Below are 12,031 nucleotides of genomic sequence, written 5' to 3'. Positions count from 1 at the left end.
ACCCAGTCACTGTGACGGTAGGGAGAGGGGATGAAGCATGCTCCTCCAGCTCTGTGTCATTTTGAATGTAGGAGAGACATGTTGGGTGAGGTAAATAGCTTTTATTGGACCAACTTCTGTTGGTGGAAGGTGCAAGTGTTTGAGCTACACAGAGTGCTTCTTCAGGCCCGAGGAAGGATGTAGGTCGGTTGGTATGGTCATGAGTCAGGGTTGTCACATTTCCGCTCCCTGAAGCCCCATACTCTCCTCCAGATATGCTCAAAAGCCCCGGCTAACTCTGAATGGCCTCCTTGGCTTATGAAGCAGAGTGTGTGGGGGTGGGTATTGGTAACTGTGATATGTGCACCTGGTGTGACAATGGAATGTGTATTGGTGTGTGTGACATGAGCGCAGGTGTGCTTTGTTTGACAATAGCAAGCATGGAGTGTTTCTGTGATCTGCGTTTACACACACTCGATATGAGAACGGTGAGTGTTTACATGATGTGTGTGCACATGTCTGTGCCAGGTTTCGAGTGCACACAGTATGTGTGTAGGGTGGACAGTCATGCCTAGTAGTCAGAGCAGAGGGGCTCAGGCCAGGAGTAGCGCCCAAGCTCAGAGCTGGAGTCAGGGACCAAGATTCAGAGCCCAGGGTCAGGAACCAAGCAGGGAAGCAGGGCTGCAGTGGACTGGGCAGGAGAGGAGCAACGCTAGGAACAAGTAGGATCAGGGCTGGTGCAGCGCTAGGACCAGGGCAGTGATTACATTAGCGAGTGTGTGAGTTGAGCAGCCAGAGATCCGATGTGGCTGTTGGATCTAGGAGCTTGTTGACTTCCTCGGCCAATGGGTGGGGTGTCAATCATGCAGCTCTGTTGTGCTCATAGGCTGCCCAGAGACTGGGCAGGCACAACTGCAAGTCCTCACCCCTGACAATATATATGTGTCCACACTCCTGCTCAGGGCTCAGATGGAAGGCCTTGGACATATTTTGCAGCCTTAGTGATGCCTGAAGTTAAACTGAGTAGTGGAAGTGCTCTCGGCTGAGGCAAACCCTCTGTCATAGCTCCCCCTCATGCCAGGACAAGGCATTGCAAGGGGTTCTTCCACTCCAGCATCTCCTTATCCATCATTCTGGTTCTGCAACCATCTGCAGCTTCTGTGGCCCGGCCCTCCAGCCTGGTCACCTTTCAGCTCAGCCCCCTTCCGGGGATAACAGAAAAGTCCAAACAGAAAACTCAGAGTTTAATGGCCTTTATGCAAGGCCTTTGGCCCCCATCTGGATGAATGGAATATAAAGTAGATAGAAAGCTCGCTAGATTATCAGGCTCAATGGGTAGTGATCAACCGCTCCATGTCTAGTTGGCAACCAGTATCAAGCGGAGTGCCCCAGGGGTCTGTCCTGGTAACAGTTTTGTTCAACATCTTCATTAATGATCTGGATGATGGGATGGATTGCACCCTCAGCAAGTTCATGGATGACACTAAGCTTGGTGGAGGGGAGATGGATGCACTAGAGGGTAGGGAGAAGGTCCAGAGCGACCTAGACGAATTAGAGGATTTGGCCAAAAGAAATCTGATTAGGTTCAACAAGGACATGTGCAGAGTCCTGCACTTAGGAAGGAAGAATCTCATGTACTGCTACAGATTGGGGACCGACTGGCTAAGCAGCAGTTCTGCAGAAAAGGACCTGGGGATTACAGTGGACAAGAAGTTGGATATAAGTCTACAGTGTGCTCTTGTTGCCAAGAAGGCTAACGGCATATTGGGCTGCATTAGTAGGAGCATTGTTAGCAGATCAAGGGAAGTTATTATTCCCCTCTATTCGGCATTGGTGAGGCCACATCTGGAGTATTATGTCCAGTTTTGCTCCCCCTCCCCCAAAAGGTTATGGACAAATTGGAGAGAGTCCAGCGGAGGGCAACGGAAATGACTAGGGGCTGGGGCACATGACTTACAAGGAGAGGCTGAGGGAACTGGGCTTATTTAGTCTGCAGAAGAGAAGAGTCGAGGGGGGCGGATTTGATAGCAGCCTTCAATTACCCGAAGGGGGGGTTCCAGAGAGGATGGAGTTCGCCTGTTCTCTGTGGTGGCAGATGACAGAACAAGGAGCAATGGGGGAGGTCTAGGTTGGATATTAGGAAACACTTTTTCACTAAGAGGGTGGTGAAGCACTGGAATGGGTTACCTAGGGAGGTGGTGGAATATCCTTCCTTAGAGGTTTTTAAGGTCAGGCATGACAAAGCCCTGGCTAGGATGATTTAGTTGGGGTTGGTCCTGCTTTGAGCAGGGAGTTGGACTAGATACCTCCTGAGGTCTCTTCCAACCCCGATCTTCTATGATTCTATGATCTGTAACTTACCTGTCTTTGTTCTTTCAGTCCTGAAACTTGTAGGAGGACTGACCTCTCCTCTTGGTTTTCCAGCCCAGAGACACCATGTTAGGCAGCTAAGGATTGATCCTTCTAATCCCTCACTGCTTCCTTGGGATGCTCCTATTTTGTCTTTAGCTCTTTCAGGGCTAAGGTCTCCACTACTCTCACTCTATCTCCTCCTGCAGCTTCCTCCGAGCCTGCCACTGAGGAGTGACTTCCAGGCCACTGCCAGTCTCTCTGACAGCAGATGGATTGTAATTCAGAAAATCCCCTCTATCTCTCTTTAAGGCCAGACTCCCCCAGCAATCCTCCGTGGAGCTAGAGTGGTAACTTAGGCTGGTTGTGGAGCTTTAGCAAGCTTCTCCTTCAGCTGGCCGCTTCCTCCAATTAGTCCTCAGGCTCAGCAGCCCACCCTTCTCCTGCTGCTGTCTGCCATGCTATGAAGGAGAAGGCAGCATATATGCTGATCCCCTTCCTAAAGCTCATCCCAATTGGCTGGGAGCAAGGGGAGCCTGGCTCCACCCACCCTGCAAGGCTTCTGATCACAAGCCCTTAAAGAAACAATAACAGGATTTCCTCTGAAAATACTATTTACTTCCTTTCTACCAGTATCTCCTGTTTCCTAAGCCCTCTCATATGTCAGATCTTAAAAGGCAATGCCACATGATGGGGGTGAACTGAGCCGTATGTCCTACTAATTTTAATAGAACAGAGTACTCCGTGTGGCCTTAGGTACTGCTATGTGTGAGAGAATCACAGTATGGCCCTGAATATGCAAATACCAATATCTGAGTATGTGAGTTTTAAGACAATGTGGATATGCTGCAGTTTTGAGAGGGTGGATATGGGCCTGTGTGTGTGATGCCTGTGTGATGATAATCGTTCCAGATTAAATATGTTAACGCCAAACTCCAAATAAGTGCAGAGGCAGCATTTGAAAGAACCATGTGAACTGGATATTCTGCCTGGGTGATTTTCTCTCTTGGAATAGACAAATAGCAGCCTGGCTGGTATAGTGTCTATAATAGCATTCCCGCCTAACCTTCACACCCTGCCTTGTTTCTTGAAACCAGATGCTCTCTCTCTCAAACAAACTGAATACAGAAGGAAAACAATCTTCTCCCACGGGGGAAACTCACTGAACTTGGAAAAATCTTAGAGTGCTCTATGAAGTAGCACACCAAGGCATTAAGCAGGGATGGAGACACTGATGGGGGACAGAGAGAGGCCTGAACTGGCTACAATAGTTAAAGGAAAAAATATGGGCCACATTTAAAAAAAAAAAGAATATTAATTAAATTTAATGCAAAATATATACCAGGGACTGCAGACCCATCCCGGTATGGGCAGCATACGCCAGTAGATCAATAAGATGGAGAACTGCGGGTGCAGTAACCAATTCGCATGCCCGGTTACTGGAGCTGGGTAGAAAATTTCAAATATTTTGAAAATGAAAAATGGAAGTAAATTTCTCATGGACATTTTTTTGCTTCTGTTTGTCTTTTTACCGCCTGTAGCTATTATGCGTTTTGTACATAGGGTTAAATAGCAGGTATGGCATGTAGCAGTAGCTGCACTGAGAATACTGCAGTGACAAAGAAGGCATCTTATCTTAAAATTCTGTGCTTCTGCGCATCATATTATCTGAGCGCTGTCCACATAAAATAGATTGGCAATAGTGAAATTCCTAGTGAAATTCCTCGGATTTCTGGCTCTTGTTCCTCTGGGGGCTATGGAAAGCTCTTTAAACATACTGTAAATGATCAGCTGTGTAGACGAGATTAGATTGATTTGCATCCCTGCCTGCATGACTTAGGTGCCAGATTCTCAGATGGGGTAAACTGGTATAGGTCCATTGAAGTCATGTGGTCCTAGCCATTATTGAATGCAGCCCTAGAAGAATCCTTAGTCCAAAACTGCTGGTTCAATGCATCCAATCAAATTCCACCACCCCAACCACATGAAATGTTCCAATACAGCAAAGCACGTGCTTAAGTGATTTGCTGGATAGAGATGATGTGTTGAATCAGGCCCTAAAAGAACTCTGTACAGAGAGAACTCATTTCGGTTGAGGAAATGTCTCCTTGGAATCATATTTTACACAGCGCTAGACAGTGAAGGAAGAAACCACGGAGGCGAATGGAGTTTTATTTGTGGTTTTATTTTTCTTCCCATTGGCAGCCTTTTTCTCTTCCACGTCCCTGGAAATTCCAAATAACAGAGACCTTCGACGGTGAAATATATTTTTAATTTCACTGGGTGAGGTTGTGAATTATTCACTGTGGCTTGTTCTATCTCCTGTTTTTACAACACAACATTTTTAAATATGCAGAGATTTGTAATGAGAGCTGGTGTTGGACAGAAGTGCGAAGTGTTCAATCAGCCCAGAGCAGTGGGGTGGGGGCAGGCAGGGCAAGAGGAATGAAGGATTCATCTTGGCAATGACGGTGATGAAGATGAAGCAGCTTTACACTGACCACACAGTGTGCATTGTGCACGGAGGGGGACATGTTCCGCTCAGAGTTTGCAGGCTAAGCCAGATCCCTCTGACATCAAGTCGATCGTCGCTTAGGAGCCGCTTTAAGACCTTAGACCACATGAAAAAAACAGCTACCCAGAGAATTGTGCTTTTTATTCATTCAAATCTCAGCCTGACATTTAACCAGCTAAAGAACAAGAGACAAATGTGCAAGACTCCTTGTTTGCATAGCAGCTGTTGGGAGGGGCTCAAGAAGATCTGAGAGATGGAGCAGGCCATCCTGCATCCAGCATGGTTGCTGCCTAGACACCTTCCACAAGAAGAGGATTTCTGATGCCTTTCTGTTGCCGAGCAGCTTGTTTCCCCCAGAGCCTGATAGAGAGCCAGCTCTGCTCCAGTTTAGTTCTGACAAAGGGATTGGTGCAGGGTCATTTCTAGGGCACCCACACTCAGGGATGGAGTACACAGAGCTGAGAGCTAATTTGCAGGGAAAGCCCTGAAGGGAAGACAACTTTGAACATAGCATCCGCTTAATAAACGAGAAATTAAGACTTAATAATGCAGCAAAAGTCTATTAACCTCTCTTGATCTATGGGCTGCTTTCGCTGGCTCTCTTTCCATGGGGATGTTGGACTTTTCCCAGTCTTAGGCACATGCACACAGCATGGGTTTCAAGCAGCGGTCTCTCCCTGCCCTCTCCTGCCATTGTATCTTGCATCTCAGGAACGGGACTTGTCTCCCAGGAGGTGCACTGAATGAAGCACAGAGAGTTTTCTCATTTTTCCCCCTCATCCTCTCTGTGGTGAGACTGAAACACTTTGGAGGGGCAAACAACAGCTTCTTTGGGAACAGAACACAGATCTCCAGGTGCCATAAAAGCTTTGGGTTCTCCAACTACTGTCTAGGTCAGGGGTAGGCAACCTATGGTACGGGTGCCGAAAGCAGCACGTGAGCTGATTTTCAGTGGCACTCACACTGCCCGGGTTCTGGCCACTGGTCCAGGGGGGCTCTGCATTTTAATTTAGTTTTAAATGAAGCTTCTTAAACATTTTAAAAACCTTATTTACTTTACATACAATAATAGTTTAGTTATATATTATAGACTTATAGAAAGAGACCTTCTAAAAATGTTAAAATGTATGACTGGCACATGAAACCTTAAATTAGAGTCAATAAATGAAGACTCAGCACACCACTTCCGAAAGGTTGCCGACCCCTGGTCTAAGTGCTAGCTTCATATAGCCTACTTATATGCTGGTCTGGGACCCTTGCTCCTACCCCTCAGCTCTGTCAATGTAGAGTCCATTTTTGAATCAGTATTTAACATCTTAGCATGCTAGCAGTTTTGGTTACTGCCCAGTGGCTTTACCAGGTGGGGATTTAACCAGGACAGTTTGCTTTCTGCCAGATCTCCATGGCTGTGTCTACATGATGAGGTAGAGGTGTGGGTCCCCAACTCGTGTGCACATATTTGGGTTATCTCCTGAGAGTTAGCATGAATACAAATAGCAGGGTAGCCGTGGTAGTATCGGAAGCGGCAGCAGAGGCATGGCTGAGCTGTGTTGAGTACAAAACTGCCTGAAATCAGTGGCTATATACTCAGCATGGCTTGGTCGTTCCTCCACTGCCACTCCTCATGCTTCTGGAGCTACGCTGGATGTCAGAGTGTCAGAGGGGTCACCGTGTTAGTCTGGATCTGTAAAAAGTGACAAGAGTCCTGTGGCACCTTATAGACTAACAGACATATTGGAGCATAAGTTTTCGTGGAAAAATACCCACTTTATCAGATGCATGTGACGAGAAAGCTTTTCCCGGCCACATAGTTAATCTACCTCCATGAGAGGCGGTAGCTGTGTCGCAGGGAGAAGCCCTCCCACCAACATAGCCCTGTCTGCACCGGGGTTAGCCAAAAGAACTACATCGCTCGGGGTAGGGGTGGGGGATTTTTCACACTCCTGATCAGTATATTTATACCAGTGCAAGTTCGTAGTGTACACAAGCACACCCAGTTCAAAGCTCTGTCCCAGCTAAGCGTTCCACCAGTGATTGTTGAGTCAGGGACTGACAAAGGCCTTGATCTTTCTGCATGGGAAGCAAAACCAAGGTGTGGGCTTTGCTAAAGAACACAAGGGAGCTCCCACATCCCACTAGAACGCCACAGGAGCTCTGTGTCTAACGGCCATCCGGAAGATACCCATCCAGGTATAGTACTCTAGTCCAAAATAGACACAGACAACCACATTGATCTCTGGTGCAACTCCACTGAGTTCAGTAGAGTTATATCAAGGATACGTTTGGCCCACGCTACAGCTTTTAATCGCATTTTCCCACAAGCACTTTTGCATTTTCTCCCAAGCTTTCCCCCTCATACAGAGGAACTCCTTGTACAAATCCACAAAGTCACTACTTTATCTTCCTTCAAAGCTCTCCTGGAAACTCACATGCATTGTGACGCTGGCAAAAAACTTGACAGCAGCTAAGCAGCTGGTGTGCTGTGACCGCTGCTTATCATGTTAATCACATTCGTCTCATTACCTGATGCTTCCACCATCTGTTTGTTGTATCCACCTGTTGTCTCCCATCATATGCTTAGATTGTAAACCCTTTAGGGCAGGAAACATCTTCTCTGTTATGTGTGTGCACAAGGCCTAACATGGTAACACCTTGATCCCCAGCTTGGGCCTCTAGGCATCGCTGTCAACAGATTAATTCTTGATTATTATTAATTATTATTGTTGTTATTATTTAGAGCTGGGGGGAGGGGGGTTCCCATGGAAAATTTTGAGGAAAACAAAGTTTTTGGTCGGAATTTTCCATAGAAAATTTTGACATCCTGGCAAAAAATCAAAATATTTTGATTTGAAAATGCCACAGCTTGGCTCAGGGGAGTTGTAGTTGGGTGGTGGAAGCTCTCATTCTCTGGGGCTTAAATTGGGTTCCTTGGTCAGATGTTTGCCATGATGCACCACAGTCTTCCTTCTTGGTGAGGGGACAGGGGTGTGTCATGGGAGACCTTGGCCATGGTGCATCATGGGATATGTGGGCCCATACTGGAGAATAAGGCCGTGAGGAAACTGAACTACAATTCCCATTAGCCACAGTAGTATTGCCAACTTAAAATATTCTGGGGGTTGGTTTTCAAATAAAAAAATCGGAGACATATTTCATATACATTTTTGATTTTTTCAAATCAAAGTTTGTCACAGAAAGTGTCTGCTTTCCACAGAAAAAATCAGTTTTCTCCTCTAAAAAATCAAATGTCCCTAAAGTAAAATATTTATCCATCAAAACAGTAGCGATGCAAGTTTTTTCATGCAACCCTAGTATTATAATGATCATCATCAGCATAAATATCAATTCATCTGTTGGATACACAGGTTGAATTACAGCAGGTGCTACTTATTTCCACCCCAATTAAACTTTGATTCTTCTCTTAAAGCTAACTAGATAAAAATGGCACCTTCTGCTCTGTGTGTACATTCAAAATCAGATTTCCTGACCTCAGTGAGGAAAATATGTTGGTTTTGTCTGTCACTCCTTTCAATCTTGCAGAGCTAACAGAGTTCAGAGAAAGTCAGCTGGATTGTATTCTGGCTCAGACATCATGAATAAATGTTTTTAACAATAAACTGCGATTATAAACTTTGTTCTGTCTTCTTTTCATCTTTCTTTTCTTTTCATTCAGAATGTTGCTATTGTTCATTAACGTTTGTTGCCTCTTGGGACTCTAATGTCTGTACTTAATAATAAAATGATAAAATAAAATATTAATAATAATAATACTTCCTGATTCTCTGTCATTTCTAGAGCAGCAATGCTTTTGTTAATACCAGGCCTGATTTCCCTGCACTCCTTTGTCCTGTTCAACACCTTATCCCTTGCTCTTGTACCCACACAACACGCAACACCTGTCCTCTCCAGGCCTGTAGGAAGAGCAAGTGGTTGTTTATGCTACTTCTCTTTGCTTTTTTTCTGCTTGTCATCTCATTCCTCCTACTCCCCATTCTTCTCAACCACTCATCTTGCATAGCCACTTGTTGCCAGATGACACTCATTTACCCTTTAAACACAGATCCATTCATTTGTGAGCTAAATGTAACTTAAACCATCATTTATGCCATTGAATTAAGATAAGAGACTTCCATGAGAGTTGCATCTTCTTCCACCAAGTCTTAATATTGGCCCCATCACTCCAAATGTACCCCCAAAATGACAGGCCTTGTTGCTATTGTTCCATATAATAGGCTAGTTTCCCAGTTGATGTAAATCAGCATTGTCTTTAGTGAAGTTATTCCAGTTTACGGAAGCTGGGGATCTGCACCATTGGCTGCAATGGAACTATGCTCAGATTTTGAATCTGGTCCATTGTCCAGAAGAATGGGACTGGATTTGTTGCACAGGGCATCTCCAGGGGTGCATTGTTTGGATTGCACAGGTTCAGCGTGTGATACCGTCGGTACCTGTGCACACAGCCCTGGGGGGTTAGCAGCAAACCTTCCAATGTAGCAATCTGTTTCCTTTCACTGCAGGGGAGGAGGCCTTGACCATGTACATGGACAAAAGCCGGCTTGACAGGAAGTCTGGAAACGCTACCCAAAGCGTTGAGGCCCTGCACCAGCTTGCTTCCTCCTACTTCGTAGACCGTGATGGCACCATGAGGAGACTCCATGAGATCCAGATCTCTACCGGAGCAATCAAGGTATTGCATCTGCTGCTGTGGAGATTCCAGGGAGAGAAACGGACTGGGGAATGACAGCCATTCCGATGCAATAGTGATGCCAGTCAGGGCTTGGCTTTTAATATGGTATTGCTGCTGGGTAGGCACCAGCCATTCCAATGTGGCATTCCCCCCAGGAAAAGGCAAGTTATTGCCCTGTGCTACTGATGTTAGATGGGAAAAGTTATTCTCTTGTGTCCCTCATTTTGGGTAGGCACAGATCATTCCAGTGTGAAAGTGATTTTGCGAAGGAGACAGCCAGTGTGGCATTGATATTAAAGAGATCATCGTCCTTGCCGTGTTACAATGATATTGGCCGGGGGCGGGGGCCTGGCTGTGTCAGGTCAGCAGCGACAATGGAAATGGGCAAGCAGTTCTGCAGTGGCAGCCACCTTTGTGTGTCTTCCTGCAGCAGGTATTAGTAGAGTTTCTACTGAACAGCCCTCAGGTGAATTGATTACAAGAGAATGAGAAAAGCCCACAATGAGGCTTTACAAAGGCTTCCAGAATGAAACGGATAGAGATAGAGCGCTGGAGGGGGAGCGGGGGAAGCTACTGGGAGGAGGATACAAAGGAAAGGAAAATGGATCCACAAACAACAGCCTTCTCCTTTGAAAGCACTCAGTCTCCACTGGGGAGAGATTCCATTGTCAGGGAACATGCTGCAGGGAAGGCAGTCGGGATGGAGACATCACTCTTAGCCATCACACTGAAAGGCTCTGGCTTGTGTTATTTTTCTGTGGTGTCTCCTGGCCCAGCCTATTCCCTCAAGGATGGGAAACTGGATTGAGATACTGAAGCCCTGGCAGCAGATAACCACTCTTTGTGAACTCAGAAAGGGCAGGTCTCCTCCGCAGCTAGATACCAACAATAACAACAACTATGCTACAAGCAGCGGGAGGATTTTCTGTGTCTCCATCTATCCTGTAGTATGGGCTTGTGTGGTGGGGGGCAGGACGTCACTCACCATATCTGGTTCTCAATCCATGTGCTCTAGATTGCCATGGAGAGAAAATGGGATAATTCCTCTCCTGGCTTCTGGTCTAAGCCAACAGAGATCCCCTGTGGATCAGCCTGCAGGCCTCCCCTCACCAGGTTCAGATGCAATAACATAAAACAAGGGACAGTTTGCAGCTGGACAGAGTCTGGGAGGTGACTCTTCTTTCACGTTTTCATTTCTAACCTGGCCATTGGGGATATTTGGCTCTTACCCATGTCACGTAGGTTGTATTTTCATGAGGATGGGGTGGGTGTAGGTGTCCGTCAGCCAGTGGAGATGTCAGGGGCTGGACTGTCCTGGAAATGCTGCAAACAAATGGCATGTTTCCTTTTTTTTGCACCTTGCTCTAGGTAACAGAAACTCGGACTGGCCCCCTGGGCTGTAACAGCTACGACAATCTGGACTCTGTGAGTTCTGTCCTTCTGCAAAGCACTGAGAGCAAACTCCACCTGCAAGGTAGGAATCAGAAGAAAGGAATGAGTGAATGTCAGGGGGGAGGGGAGGGGAAGGAGGAATGACAAGAGGAAATTAAAGCTCATACCCTCCTCCTCCTTTTTCCTCTTCTAGTGCTTGTTACACTCACTTGCCTTGTCTTCAGTTACATTGTAAGCTCCTTTGAGCAGGGATAGTGTCTTCTTATGTATATGTACAGCACCTAGCACAATGGGCCCAGAACTGCAAAGGCATTCCGGTGCCTAAAGATGTAACTAGGAACAGAGTGGAATTTCCAAAAGTGCCTACATAATGTGGGTGCCTGAATCCCATTGGCTTTCAATGGGAGTTAGGCACCTAACCTGCTCAGGTACCTAGGTACGAGGGTACCTAGATGCAGCTTTACAGGCCCAAAGGCCTTTGCCATTTTGGCCCTGAGTCCTCTGCATGCTACTGCAGTTAAATAGTATTAAACAGTAATAATGGTTGAAACAGGGAGAAGGAGAAAGAGAGAAGGACTGTGAGAGAGAGAGAGAGAGAGATTTATGGCAGGGCTATGGACCTGACCCAAAGTCCACTGAGGTCAATGGGAGATTTTCCACCGATTTCACGGGCCTTCGGATTGGTCCCTATATCCTTATGCCAGTGTTCTATGATTTGTATTGGCTGCCTATTGGTTTCAGGCAGAGTTTATGGTTTTAAGCTATATAAACTTGACCTTGCCACTCTCTCCACTTGTCTGAAGTAGTCTGAGTCTGTTGGCATTCAGGACAAGCTGTGAGGTTCAACTGCTTTTTTTTGGCGGAGGGGAAGAGGGGCTTGGGAAATGAGAGAGAACTGAATGAGGGTGGAATATTATGCCTTCTGAGATTCATTTTTTGGTTAGTATCTTGACTACAAGGGTGAATCTATGCTGCTGGGTTTGTTATTCATATGGACTGTGTTCTAAAACAAAGCCAAAGGCAACAGAGACTAAATGGGCATGATGCTGTATATACACCAATGTAAAGAAATACCAACATATCCAATGATATTTAAGTAACATACTGGC

General features: G+C 46.1%; 1 protein-coding gene across 1 annotated transcript in view; it reads left to right on the top strand.

The window, feature by feature from the left end:
• Nucleotides 1–12,031, top strand: part of BRINP1 (BMP/retinoic acid inducible neural specific 1) — a 65,003-nt gene that overhangs the window by 29,614 nt on the left and 23,358 nt on the right. Inside the window, exons 3-4 of the mRNA XM_032797890.2 lie at nucleotides 9,361–9,530; nucleotides 10,899–11,004. Of these exons, the coding sequence (XP_032653781.1) occupies nucleotides 9,361–9,530; nucleotides 10,899–11,004 (276 nt within the window). The remainder of the gene's footprint in view (nucleotides 1–9,360; nucleotides 9,531–10,898; nucleotides 11,005–12,031) is intronic.

The sequence above is a fragment of the Chelonoidis abingdonii genome, chromosome 24 (genome assembly GCF_003597395.2).
Source record: "Chelonoidis abingdonii isolate Lonesome George chromosome 24, CheloAbing_2.0, whole genome shotgun sequence".
Classification (NCBI taxonomy): Eukaryota; Metazoa; Chordata; order Testudines; family Testudinidae; genus Chelonoidis; species Chelonoidis abingdonii.
Note: the sequence above shows the minus strand (reverse complement) of the source record. Positions and strands in the feature narration are given on the sequence as shown.